The 14,101-nt window shown below is 38.7% G+C and overlaps 1 protein-coding gene across 2 annotated transcripts in view; it reads left to right on the top strand.

Moving 5' to 3' along the window:
• nlgn2b (neuroligin 2b) overlaps positions 1 to 14,101 on the top strand; it is a 137,018-nt gene that overhangs the window by 70,335 nt on the left and 52,582 nt on the right. For both annotated transcript variants that reach the window (XM_038292241.1, XM_038292240.1), the window contains exon 4: positions 8,433 to 8,582. In XM_038292241.1, the coding sequence (XP_038148169.1) occupies positions 8,433 to 8,582 (150 nt within the window). The remainder of the gene's footprint in view (positions 1 to 8,432; positions 8,583 to 14,101) is intronic.

Below are 14,101 nucleotides of genomic sequence, written 5' to 3'. Positions count from 1 at the left end.
TATACCGCCATATGATATAATTCCATTCATCCATTTATTCCATCCTTGTGTCCTTTTCCTTCTGTCGTTCTTTTCTTTTCTCTGCTTGATTCTTAGTTATTTTTTTAATGTGCTTGTCTGCTCCTTTTTGTCCCTTATGTCTTTCATTCCTTCTTTCATTCCTTATGTTTTTCCTTCTTCTTGGGATAAGTTTTTCTTTTCCTTTCCTTACATTCTCCTAAGGAGCCAAAGGCCACATGTTATTTATAATTAATTCTTTATTAAAAGAATCTGTTGTGAAAATAAGTTATTTTCTTCTTTTTTTTTAAAAGCAGATATGTCCTGCATTTTGGTTTCAGAGTAGGAGCTAATCCAGAAAGTTTTAATTCTAAATGTAATTATTACAACAGAAAATTGTGCTTACACATAAAGAGAAGGACGTGTAGAACAGAGAGAATGACTGGCATAGCCAGTAATGAGTAATGATAAATGGAAATAGTAAGCTTTTATACCGAATTAAGGTAGGAAACTGATACGCGATCCAGGAGAGCTTAAAAGGGAAACAGGGAACAGCAGTGAATGAGTGCAAACCTGAATACTGAGGGAAGGTGAATAATCAATAGAAGGGGAACAAAACTAAATAAAAAAGAACCTGCAAACCAAAGTAGAAGGACTAAAAATAACTTAGACAAGATACCAAAATGCTTTGAAGGAGCAGCACAGGAAATAAGTAAAAAAAAACAAAATAAAAAAAATTAACTTGCAAGATAAAACGTTTTAAGAATAGTGAAAACAGAAAAAAATACAGCAAACAGGAAGATAAAAACAACATAAATAAACGACAAGGACATTTTAAGGAAACCAACACGAATGAAAATCAAACACCCAACATTTAATACAGGTTATCTGAGTAACATTTTTAGAAAAATAAACTATATGAAAATATAGTTTTCTGTCAGGGTTGGTTGTGGTTTGGAGGACCCAAATGCAGAGGCAGAGGTGAATACTTGTAGTTTTAATGAAAATGGCAGTCAAAAAATCCAACTAAAAATGTAACAGACCAGAACCATGGAGATATCAAGGGAAAACACGTAGAAGGAGCCAGGGAGAGACGAGGGGAGACGACTACAGCGAAGACAGGACCAGCAACAACAGAGGAACCAACAAAGAGTGAGAGTAGAGGGAGAGCATATATGGCTGACAGAGACAAAGGGAGGGCTAACGAGCTGACAAGGAGCAGGTGTGAGAGGAGACAACGAGGGAGCCAAGGGGAAAGGAACACACACACACACAGGAGGGCAACAGAGGACAACATGAGGACTAACATAAATCTAGAAATTACAACAAAATAGGAATTAAACCAATAAAAACTAGAAAACAAGGAGCAAAGTAAAGCATAACATAACCAAAACCGTGACATTTTTATTTAGCGCATAAATAACTTTCCAGACTCCAGGCTTCATTAAAGCCTCTTGTTACTCATTAACTGGTCATTAGACCCTAAAAAAAGAAAAAAAAAACCTTCAAAATGGAATCAAAAATATGGAAATTAGTTTGATCCAGTGTTCAAAATATGCATGAGGCTGTTCCTGAACTGGAAAGCCCCTTCGTTGACAGACTGCTGCACCCTAAATAGACCAGGGAGCGTTATCACAGATCCTTCCTCCCAGCAGCTGGAAAATTCTACAACCACCACTGTTCCAAACAACCTCAATAAGTTGTTACATTCATGCTGATTTTTGCACAGTTTCTTTCTTAGTTGGTTAAAAAACATGCTGCTGTCATTTTGCACATCTCTGATGATGCTGGTATTTTCAAATATCCATTACTGTAAAAATTTCTACAACTGTAAATTGGTTATTTATTGTAAAAACACAAGTACAGTCATATTTACACTTTTCTGTGTGACCATTTTTCTACTATCTTTTTTGCTGCAGTAACACCTGAATTTCCCCTTTGTGTGACAATAAAGGGATTTTCTATTTTATTCTATTCAGATGCCCTTTTTTCATCATTTTGTGGCAGTAGTGGCCATTAGTCAAAAAAAACAGCAGAGAGAAAAAGAGATGCAATGAAGGGCGAGTGACCAGAAGAACTAGATTTTCAGCACAGGGTGCTACGCCCATTATTTCCACTTAAATATGATTCAAGTTCAAAAGAGAAATTCCTCCCAGGTCTCTCAAAACGATTGAAGTGCCAACAACATTTCTAACCCAGTGTTGACTGTTGCTGAAGGCTACCCGCTCAAAGCTAAGCCTAATGCAGTTGTTGCATGAGCAGCTCATTAAAAGTATTTCAGCAGAATTGTTTTAATAACCTTTTAAATAAAGTTAAATGAATCATATATGCCTTTACCTTTTCATCTGTTCCTCTACTGCAAATATCTACTGACAGTTAAATAAAGGTGTTAGAAATATCCTAAAGCATATTTTAGATTTATATATTCAGTCTATTAGCATCCTATGTCTTGACTTGATAGCATTTATCTACCTTAACATGCAAACATTCTCTAAATCTGTCAAAGTGAACAACTCCTTGCCCACAGCACTCTTTACCTGATCCCTCAGAGTTTTTTACAGTTCTTTAGAAAAGTTGCATTTCCTATTAGTAAATCAGTCTTTTTATTGGTCACTTTGTAATGGATGTTATGATTTTTAATCTCCCAGTTAAATGATTTAACCCTTATATTATGTTGAAAAAAAATTACATTCATTGTGTTGCGGGTCATTTTGACCCGCACTGTGTAAATGCATGCAAAATAGTCAAGAAAACAGGTTAAACCACTAAACGATTTATTTTAGATTACTTAAACATTTAATCAAGTGACAAACAATACAGTTTTAATTCACACACTTTATATAGGTTTAAAATTTTCCCTCTGCACATTTTTTTTTACTTTACCTATAAAATTCGTTAGTTACTAATATTTTGAACATTTAACAATTTCAAAGTTCTCCACGTGATGGGAACAATTCTGCAGATGGAATTCTTACATTTCACACAAGATGTACTTGTTTTACTGTACTCTGTACTTGTTTCACTGTACTCCCTCTCTGGGATCTTTTCCTCTTCTCTTCACCCGTCTCCACTTCATGTTGGTTGGTTAGTTGGCAGTCTTGCCCTGGCAGCTGTATGTTGCTGTGACTTTGTCCAGATTGTCAACTCCTCCTCTGGTTCAGTTATAATCAAGGATCATTTGTGCCTTCAAGTCCTCTTTTGTGCTCAGAGAAATATCAACTTGCATTGTACTCCTAATAAGAACCTTCTGTTTCCAAGATGGTCAGCTTTCTTTTCTGAAGTTCTTCTCCAAAGAGGTAGGACATAAAGAGGTTGTCACAAGTGATGTTATGACTTGCAGCCCTTCATTCATCTCCAGCACCGACACATCCCCTGATTCTTCTAAGCTTTTCCTCCAGGAAGCTTTCCACTATATACTTGCATATTCCAGGCATAGCTGGACTTTGCACCTCAGGCTGCCCATATTATGACATTGGCATTCTGAGAAATGCTGACTGAATCTCCTCAATTCAGGTGATGGCTAAACTGGTAGGACCAGGAGTTTTTATCAAATTAGCTGATGACAGTTTGCATCAACTCTGGTGTGGTGATGTTGACCATTTTATATTACCGTCTTTAGATTTCCATGTCACTCTTGTGGAAGATGATTGCCTCATTCCTGGCTTTTCATCTGTTGGGGGGACAATGGCAGACTCTTCCTCTGAATCCTTCTCATCGTAGGAAAATTGATCATCTGGATCAACAATAACTTTGTCTTCTGATTCTGACAGATCCTCTGTCTTAGAAACCTCTTCCTCTGCATCACTATCCCAGTTCAAAATTTGTGATAAAGACTACTCAGCTGTAATACTTCAGGAGCTCAGTTTTTGGTGAGTTTTTTCATATAAATGACGTGAGAGCAGTGACAAGAACTAGTGTAAGAAAGTTCCCTCCCTTACAACACCTGGGTCTGGGTCTCAGAGGCAAATGAAAAGAGTAAAGTACGTCAAAAAAGCATTTTTATTTATCTGAATGGCTACCTACCCACATTAAAGTATCCGGGTCAAAATGACTCACAACATCATATTTGTATACATACTCTGCACAGACACTCCACTACACATCAGAGTGACCAGATTTTACATACATGATCATGACCCCAGATGAGGAAAAGTCACCAAATTTCATGAAGAAAAAAAAAGATAACCAGTACTTTGATCAACACAAAAACTGAAATGGGTCAAATTGACCCTTAACATAATATAAGGGATAAGCTAAAATTGACTGGTGTATGGAACTTTTAAGAATTTACCAACTAGAACCAAACATCCCAGTTAGAAACATGTGTCTTGGTGGGCTTTGTGTTTTTATTTCATCACACGTTGTTTCTGTTTTTTACTATACCTACTATCAAATATTTGAAGTTTGATTTTACAAGGTGAGCACCAGTTTTTCCTAAATTATAGTTTTTCCTTTATACATCCATCCATTTTCTTCCACTTTATCCGGGGCCGGGTCACGGAGGCAGCAATCTAAGCACAGATGCCCAGACTTCCCGATCGAACAAATACCTCCTCCAGCTGCTCTGGGGGGACCCCAAAGAAACACTAGGCCAGCTCAGAGACATAGTCCCGCCGGCGTTTCCTGGGCCTTGCAAGAGGCCTCCCCCGATTAGGACATGCCTGGAACACTTCCAGAGGAAGGCGACCAGGAGGTATCTGGAATAGATGCCGGAGCCACCTCAACTTGCTCTTTTCGATGTGGAGGACCGACTCTACTCAAAGCTCCTCTCAGGTAACTGAGCTCCTCACTACTTCAGTGACTTCAGCCTAGATGGACGAGTCCACCTCAAAGTCCCCAGCCTCTGCCTCCTCCTGGAAGTCGTGACGATGGGATTGAGGAGTTCCTCGAAGTACTCCTTCCACCACCCAACACGAGGTCAGGAGCTCCCCACTCACACTGTAAACAGTGTTGGTGAAGCACTGTTTCCCCCACCTAAGGCGGTGAACAGTTTTCCAGAACCCTTTAGAGGCTGACTGATTATCCTTCTCCATGGCCTCTCCGAACTCCTCCCAGACCCGAGTTTTTTCCCGAGGTGACATTTTTTCCTCTAGCTAACAAGGCCAGGTAGGCCACCTTCTTCAGCTTGATGGCATCCCTTACTTCCGGACACCAGAACTGGGTTCGGGGATGCTGTCACGACAGGTATTAGATACCTTATGGCCACAGCTGCAAAAGTTGTTTTTATGAAATTTTATTTCATTTAATACATGAAATGTTATGAGCCCATTCAAATTTTAGATCTGCAATATCTTATTGAAATGCTGTGAATTGACTTCAAAAATGGATGTGACATACTGTACCCCTAATTTATGTTTTCACAGGTATTCCCCTTAGGTTTTTAATTCTGATGGACAAAATCCTTATAATTTGTCATAGTCACCTATTTTATATTCTAGTTAGATTTGTCCTCTGCCTTTAACCCATCACTTAGAGAGCTGTGGGCTGCCTCTATATGTCACTAGGGGAGCATTTCTGCACTGAGATCAAACCAGGAAACTTGCAGCATTCCCTGAACTAGCCCTGCTGTTAGACCAACACTCCGCCCCCCTCTTTTATCTATTTTATTATTTATTTTGAAAATGATAATGGGAGCAGAATAGAAAGGGTAAGCTGTAACAGAGAGTATCTGTCTCTTGAGGGAGAACTGTGGATATATGACCGTGTTGCATGTTTGAAAATTCTTTTTGGGTCAAATAGATGGTAGGCTAGTGTGTAACTTCTTGGAATCACAAAGTGAATGAGATAACTGCATTTCATCATTATCATTACACTGTTTTTTCAAAAACAGTCTAAAATATAGACAAAGAGGGAAATGTTGATCAATGCTAAACCCTCCAGTTCAACAATGAATCACTAAAGGAAGCCTCATAGCTGACATAGGCCATTTCTTGATTCAGGTTCTCTTTCTCTTCAGGTTTAATTTACATTCTGAGCGTTGCTCTGAGTGTGGCTGATGACGGCCAGCTAATACGTCACTCCTCCATACTGTCTTAGTAACGTCAAGATAATTGAACTTGTCTACATCTCCTTTGGGAAATGAGCTGAGGCTCAGAATACACCAAAGACAAGCAGAACAAGAATGTCGCGCTGGGGTCTGTGACTTGAAATGTATTGAGTTTTTTCCCCCCTTTTATTTCCAACCTGCTCGTGTCACAAATATGTTATAACAAAAGATGCAGAATAACAAAGGAAAACCCTGCATGTATGTATCCTTGTGTCGCGTGTCCCCAGGCTTGTCCGCCACAAGTGCGCCTGTCTCTGTGAGTGACGCGCCCCCGGTGCATGTGTAACCTGAGATTCAGGTGGTGATGCAGGCGGTGTGCAAATACGTGAGTGGAATTTGTTACCACGGCAACAGTCGGTGCGATGGAATGGCTGGTGCAGTTCTATTAGCGAGAAGCAGTTTCCATAGCGACTCAACATCGCAGCTGCCTATGCAAGAGTTTGTGTGTGCGTCTTTGTATGAATCCGGGGTGAATCCTGTGTGAATTTGAGCGTTCATTAGCGTACCTTGCCATGTGTGTCTTGCTTTGTGCCGTTAATTTTTTTCCTCATCCTTGATATCTTCTTTTATATTGGTGAACCTCCGATCCATCTCTTTACCAATCTCTTTTCTCATGCTGCCCTATTTTCATCTTTTCTCTCTGTTTTATCTTGCAGCTCCCCCTTCTTCCACCCTTGCTCTCTTTCTCTCCTGTTATCTTCCTGTCCCTCTCCCTTCTTTGAGCACTGAAGCTCATCAGGGTAAACAGATGCTGTGGCTGTTATTTATGTTTCCACTTGGTCTGCCTTTCAAACAAATTATCCACAGGGCTTGCACAGTGCAGACGCTCAGCCTAACTGGGATGCTCTGGCAGCTCTCTCAGCCTCATCCATGCTCAGACACTCCGAACATACCACAGACGCTGTGAGGAGGGGGTCCAGAGTGGAGGAGTAGTCAGGGGTGGGGGGTCCACAGACTCACTGAGTAAACCATAGCAACATACTGATGGGTGCAAAGACACCAATAACAGATAAGGCATCGAAACTGTCTGCACCATTTGCTTCACACATGGAGGAGAATAGGAGTGTGGGATGATACCATCGCTGCAGAGGAAGGGAAAACGGGCATCAGAGAAGGAGGTATAGAGGACACATAGAATGGGACATGCACAAAATACTTTTATTTAACCCGTATTTTACCAGGAAAGAAATCCATTGGTTTTCGGATTTTCTTTTGCGAGCATGTCTTGATCAAGATGTAAAAAAAAAAAAAACATCAAGTACAAGGTGCAGAAAAAGGCATTGCATTAGAAATCTGTTAATTAGAGAAATGCAAATGAAAAACCTTTGGTTATTTCCAAACTCTCATTGCAAATTTCTTTATTTATAAAGAAATATGAAATAACATATAGGAGCAGCATTGAACATCATCAATAATTTATTCTAGAAGAGGAGAAGATGGCATACAACTGTCAAAAAGCAGACAAAATGAAATGGTTCAAAGAAAATGCAGAATAATTCAATAGTTTGCATTTTCCTATATCAGAGCTCAGCATCAGAAAGCGTTACAAAAGGACCCATCTCCATGTATATCTTGTAAATAACCTAGACCCTTTCTCTGAGTTTGAAAAGGCCACCAACATTTCCAAATCCAGTTATTTCCATGGCTGAAAAGAACAACAAAAAAAATGAAATGTTTCTTGTTTAGCTTTTATGTTGTCTGCTAAAAGTCTATAAGCGTGAAGACTTCAGAAATAATTTAATAACACCAGAAACAACTTCATTAACAGTAGCAAAGACTAGAATAAAAAAAAAAACACAAAAAAACATTTCTCTGCAAATGCAAATGGTTTCACAGTATTTAGTGTTAATATAGTCTTCACCTCACTGGCTCTTTCTCCTATTAATTGCATCTTGAAAGTGGTTAAAGTTTCACCAGAACATTTTTTATATCTGCTGAAATTCTCAGAATTTAAATGCATATTTTTTTCTTAAGATGTTTTTAAACGCTTATAAAATAGCTTCCTGCATCTCTGTGCACCAGACTCATATGGATTGTTTGCTCATATGAAGTCTTCTTCACTCATTAACCAAAGCATGACAGGGTTGCTCTTAGAGCAGTCCATTTCAAAATATATAAAAAACACATTTTCTTTTACTTTTAGATCATGTACAAGTCTCTGTCAATTTTTTCTATTGTTTCCTCAATTTTTTATCTTTAGAATAACTGTATGTCAGAAGTCCTTTTTTGTTCCTTTTACATGAAGACAGCCTTATGCAAAACCTTTACCCCTGGGGTTTACCTGCGTATAAATATCATTACTGTCTATGTATGTAAATATGACTTCTTCAAATCTAACTCTTTGTTACAAGTAACAAGTTTAGATTGTTATTTTATCTTTATATTGCAGATATACGAGATCGTCGAAAGAAGCCAGTCATGCTCTTTATCCATGGAGGCTCCTACATGGAGGGCTCAGGCAACATGTTTGATGGGAGTGTCCTTGCTGCCTACGGAAATGTGATTGTTGTCACCATGAACTATCGCATTGGTGTGCTTGGTGAGTTTGATGCATCACATTATGGATTGTTTGCCATGTTTCTGACAGGAAGTGACAGAAGAGGCTGTTGTATATAGCTAGGTTCTGAATCAACACCACTCTCTGCTGTCAAAATGTTTTATTTAGAAATTGTGATCAATTCTTAGAGGCTGAAATGGAAATTGAGAAAATAGGTAATTCTTCCTCCAAATCATTATGTGCTGCTTGAGTAAAAGTTAGCTAAAACTAAGTCCAAACTAATTTTTGTAGAATGACGTTTTTTTCCGTTAGTTTGTTTTTAAGTTCTTTTCACAGGCTGTATGAACAGAGGTTTATACTTTAAATTTTATTTTTTAAGTTTTTAATTGAACTTTATTGATCTCACATTGGAGAATTTTACCTCTGCATTTAACCCATTGCCTTGGGGAGCAGTGGGATGCGATTGTGTGGCTCCCGGAGAGCAGTGTGGGGTAAGGGCCTTGCTTAGGGACCCAGAGTTCAGGCTGTGAGAATCGAATCGGGTACTTGCAAACTTATCAGAGCACAAGCGCACTGCTCTATTTCAAATTATATTCCCGTGCTTAGGTCACATGTACAAAACTGTCTGTATTAATCAACAATATGGTACATTTTAGCGTATAGGTTTTAGTTTAAATGTAATGTATAATCCATAGTTTGTAGAGGACATAAATGAAATCTCTTTTTAACTGTACTATGGGGCATTTAAAGGCCTCTTTGTAGTTTATATCGAGCTGTTCCACCAAAGTAATTTATATATCATAAAATAAATAACAGAAATAACACTATATAGCATCAGTTTTAGTTTTGCAAAAGGATTCACCTCAGACCCATTGCTTTAAAAAAAAGAATATATATTTGTAGCAAAAGATGTAGGGGGCTGATTCGGGAACCCCCCTCTACCCCCTGTATTTTTATACCTGCAGAAGAACATCCAGTGGTTGTAAACTACTGTATGGAGGGTGATGATTGCCACAGTTCCATCAATGTTTTAAAACATAAATGTTACAGAAATACAGAATTAATTTAATCAATCCATCCATCCATTTTCTCCCGCTTAGTCCAGTCGGAGTCGCGGTGGGACTATTCTGTTGCAGGGCTTTACAGAGAAACACAAAGACACACAAGCATTCATGCACACACTAACCTGAAGACAATTTACAGAAGCTAATTAACCTAACAGTCATGTTTTTGGACTTTGGGAAGAATCCGGAGTACCCGGATAGAACCCATGCATGCACAGAGAGAACATGCAAACTACATGCAGAAAGAACCCGGGCCAGGAATCGATACCAGAATCGTCTTGCAGCAAGGCAGCAGTGCTACCCACGCCACCAACGTGTGTTCCTGTACCGAAGCACACCATAAATTCACTGTAATATATCTATCAAAGTCATAGAGGCAGGACTAGGGCCACTCTCATAGAAACTCTGGCAACTGATTGGCTGCTTCTAACAGAGAAAGATAAGAGAACTTCATCCTGGTCTTTCTTTATTTGAAAGTTAACATTATCACTGGCAAAGGTGGAAGTAACTTAATTATCCAGCCTCTATATCACTAGTTTGATCCTCACTATACTAATAAACTTATGTGAGAGTTTGCTGTGGTCTTATGTTGTGGAAACTGCCAAAGTCCTCAAGAAAACCAGGAAGAAGTTATCCTATATTGCTCAGTGGAAAACAGCCAATCAGACGTCAGGGTTTCCATGGAGAGGAATCTAGCCCCGCCTCTTTGACTTTTTACTGGATGGATGTGTGACAGCATAAATTAAATCATTGTGGGCCTCAGCGCAGCAACAAATTATTATATTCACTTCTGAAAAAAAATCTATATTTAACTGGGGTCCATATAAGTGATTATATATTTATTAAATAAAGTCTGGATTCCAGCTATTATAAATCAGTGACACATTTGAATAATTATTTCATGTTTTCTTTATTTATCTATTGCATTTGTCACCCTCCATTTTGAACATTATTACATTGAAAGCAAACCAAACTATATATCCGATAATCAAAACTGTCCTTCTAATGGGAGTTACATATGCCAGGTCAAAGAGACTTTATAAACACCATCTGAAAAGAGAAGCAGGAAATAATAGCTTATCCTTCTAAAGATCAACGCAGAGATCGTTGTCTCATTATCTTGTTCTATCACCATTGTAGCCATAGTTAATATCAATAAGGTTTTAGTTATGCACATTCAGCAGCTATCTCTGTGTCTTCAGAATTCTTCCTGCATTTTCAGTGCTATTAATAAATGTGTTCCTACTTTATAAAGTAAATCATTTGTGTTTTAACTACAGAATCTAAAACCATTGGATTTTGGGTTGCCTTGCCACATATGTTGAGTACTAGTTTTTTCCAATCCAGGGCATCCTGACTGGGCACCATGGGACTACAGGTTGGTTTAAGGAATTCCACTGGATCCACTAAGTAAAGGATGAAGTACATATGTGTTTTTTGCCTCTGTTCTATCTCCTTTTAAAAATACATGGCTGTACAAAAACATTTTACCACTTAGACTTATTCTAGTTTTATCACTTTTAAACTAAAACTTTACTGTATTATATTTTATTTTATTGGACCGATCAAAGCATTTTTTTAACAGTTTTTAGTCTTTTCCCATTTTTTTTGTTTGTTTTGGAAGTGTGAACCTGCATGGTTCAATTTGCCCTTTGCTTTGCCACTAACACACCTGAATCCTCCCTATGGTAAAATAAAAATAAAAATAAAAAATTATGTTTCTATTATCTACTAGATGAAATAATATATATTTTTACTGATAAACTCCGAAATGTTTGGAATTGATTTCTTTTGGAATCATTTTAATTTAATACCCCTAAAAAAAAATTGTGGAATCAATTTCCCTTTATTAACTACAAACAGAGGAAAAACAGGCTGGTAGAAATTCTGAATCCCAGAATGCTCCCAGCAGTGTATCTTGCCCTGACTGTACCTTGGCTGAAAATAAAACCAGCCACCTGAACCTTGCTGTCTGAGCATCTGTAAAACAGGACCCAAGCCTAAGGGTTCCCTATAAGATGTTCTAAAAAAAACTGTGTCTTTAATTACATCGAAATAGAAGCTTTTCCCCACTAGCTATAAAGATAGCCTTAAATCCACAGCTCCATACGCCTGACAGGTTCTTATAACTATACTCAATACTCTGTACTAAAACCAATGCTCTGCTATTACTAAGATGGTAGTAACACTTAGTTGTGCTGTGTGTATATGTTTACAACATAGCTTAGAAGGAGGCATGTGTTTCCTTTGACTAATCGGGTAAAAAGGAAGGCTAGGAGAGATAAAACATAAGTGTGTAAGGTTTCCTAAATTCCCCAATGCCATAAACAAAAGACAGCTGTTGTGAAATTTTTCTTTATCTGACTAGTGAAAAATGTAAGTGCTTGATTAACTGAAAGAATAGAAGTTGGCAAGGAGGCCTTATTTACATCCTTGTCTTTATTATCTGAAGGATAGTTGTGTATTCCAACTTCCCATGTCAAATCAGTGGCAAGACTTCCATCCATCCATCTTTTAACACGCTTAATCCCATGTGGGGTCGTGAGGGGTGCTGATGCCTATTTCAAGCTGTCAATGGGCGAGAGGCAGGGTACACCAGTCCATCGCAGGGCAACACAGAGACAAACAGGACAAACACCCATTCATGCACACACTCACACCTAAGGGGAATTTAGAGAGGCCAGTTAACCCTACAGTCGTGTTTTTGGACTGTGGGAGGAATCCGGAGTACCCGGAGAGAACCCACAAATGCTCAGGGAGAACATGCAAACTCCATGCAGAAAGACCCTGGGCCAGGAATCAAACCCAGAACCTTCTTGCTGGAAGGCAAGACTTTTTGAGAGTTCAAAAAAAATGAGCACATACTTTAATAAAAATGTTATGTAAGAACAATAAATAAAATCAGATCTGCTTCCTTTCCCTGGGGCAACAGTGGCGTTGGATGTAGGAGTTTGCCCTGAAATAGAAGGGTTGACGGTTCAAGCCCCGAATCCGACTTTCAGTGTCGTTGTGTCCTTGGGCAAGACACTTCACCTGCATTGTATACTGATGGTGGTCAGAGGGCCCGGTGGCGCCAGTGTACGGCTGCCCCGCTTCTGTCAGTGAGCCCCAGGGCAGCTGTGGCTACAATGTAGCTTGCTACCATCAGTGTGTGAGTGTGTGCGTGAATGGGTGAATGAATGTAGTGTAATGCACTTTGGTCAAGTCTCCTAACTTGAATAAAGGCGCTATAAAAGTACATGCCATTTACCATTTCCCTGAATTATTATTTGTTAGTGTTGGTTTAAAACATAGTTACAATAATATGTATTGAAAATTTTAGTTGTGAATTAGGGCATCTTAGAAAAGTTCCAATGAATATGAATAACATTGCAAGGTGCTCTATCCTTCTCAAAGGAAGTTCCACTACCCGACAGATGTAATTGTTGCAGCATCCTCAACAACCTAATGCTTGAATATATAGCCTTGGAAAAGTCTTTCCTCTCATTGTTTTTTTTTATGCATTAGATAAATCAGTAGCTTTTATTCCACTAAACAAATTGCTGTGTGAACAAGGCCTGTGAGTGTGGGCTGAGTGTATGCATAGCGTAGTGCATAGCTGCTGGATATCAGGGAAGTCAAGTATTTACATTCACTGTCGTCTTCCGGAGGTGTTTGCACAAAGACTATTTGTGGCAGTCTTTGTTGTTGCTAGGTTGTGTAATCAGATCTTGTTTATTGCATCAGGCCTGTTTCAACATATCACAATAATGATAAACAGAGAAACTGGAGTAGTTTAGGATGGCGTCCAAGAGTGAGTATTAACAGAGGGCAACATGATCCACACTGTTATTGACAATGCTGACGAAGCGGCACAGGGACAAGGACAAACTATGAGCTTTTGTGTAGGAGCTATACCTAAATCTGCATATCCTTCTGATCAGGTATAGTTTTCAAATGAACTTTATGATTGTTGGTTGTTATGGTGAACACCAAATTTATTCCCAATCAGTTTATTGTCAATTCACAACACAATTTACAGAGATAACTTACAGAGAATCAATCATTTTAATTATAAGATACAAAAGCACTGGTAAAAATGTATCTATGTAAGGGAACCTAACACATCGCTTTAATTCATTAACTCGTTAACTTGCACCTGGTTGAAAATGTACAGACAGTAGACAGTTGATTGTATGACTTTGCAGCGGTCCTTTATATGGCGCCTGCATGTGACCACAGTGGAGAGGAAAACTCAATAACAGCGATACAGGTTCAGCAGAACCAGGCTCAGTGTAGACATCTACATTGACCAACTGGGGCTCTGGGCGGACAGAGCACACACATGAAAAGAATTAAAGAACTGTACCAGCAGTTCTTCTGTATATGAGATAACAGGAAAAGGTTAGTTGATGTTGTAGCTCCTGATGTGGATTAATCTTGCAGAGAAACAAAGCAAAGCAGATTTACTCTGAGCCAGTGTTTAAATCTAGAGAATGAAAGAAAAGCACATACTGT

The sequence above is a fragment of the Cyprinodon tularosa genome, unplaced genomic scaffold (assembly GCF_016077235.1).
Source record: "Cyprinodon tularosa strain WSP-4 unplaced genomic scaffold, ASM1607723v1 ctg31, whole genome shotgun sequence".
Classification (NCBI taxonomy): Eukaryota; Metazoa; Chordata; class Actinopteri; order Cyprinodontiformes; family Cyprinodontidae; genus Cyprinodon; species Cyprinodon tularosa.
The sequence above is the reverse complement of the archived record's forward strand: the minus strand, read 5'-3'. Positions and strand labels throughout refer to the sequence as shown.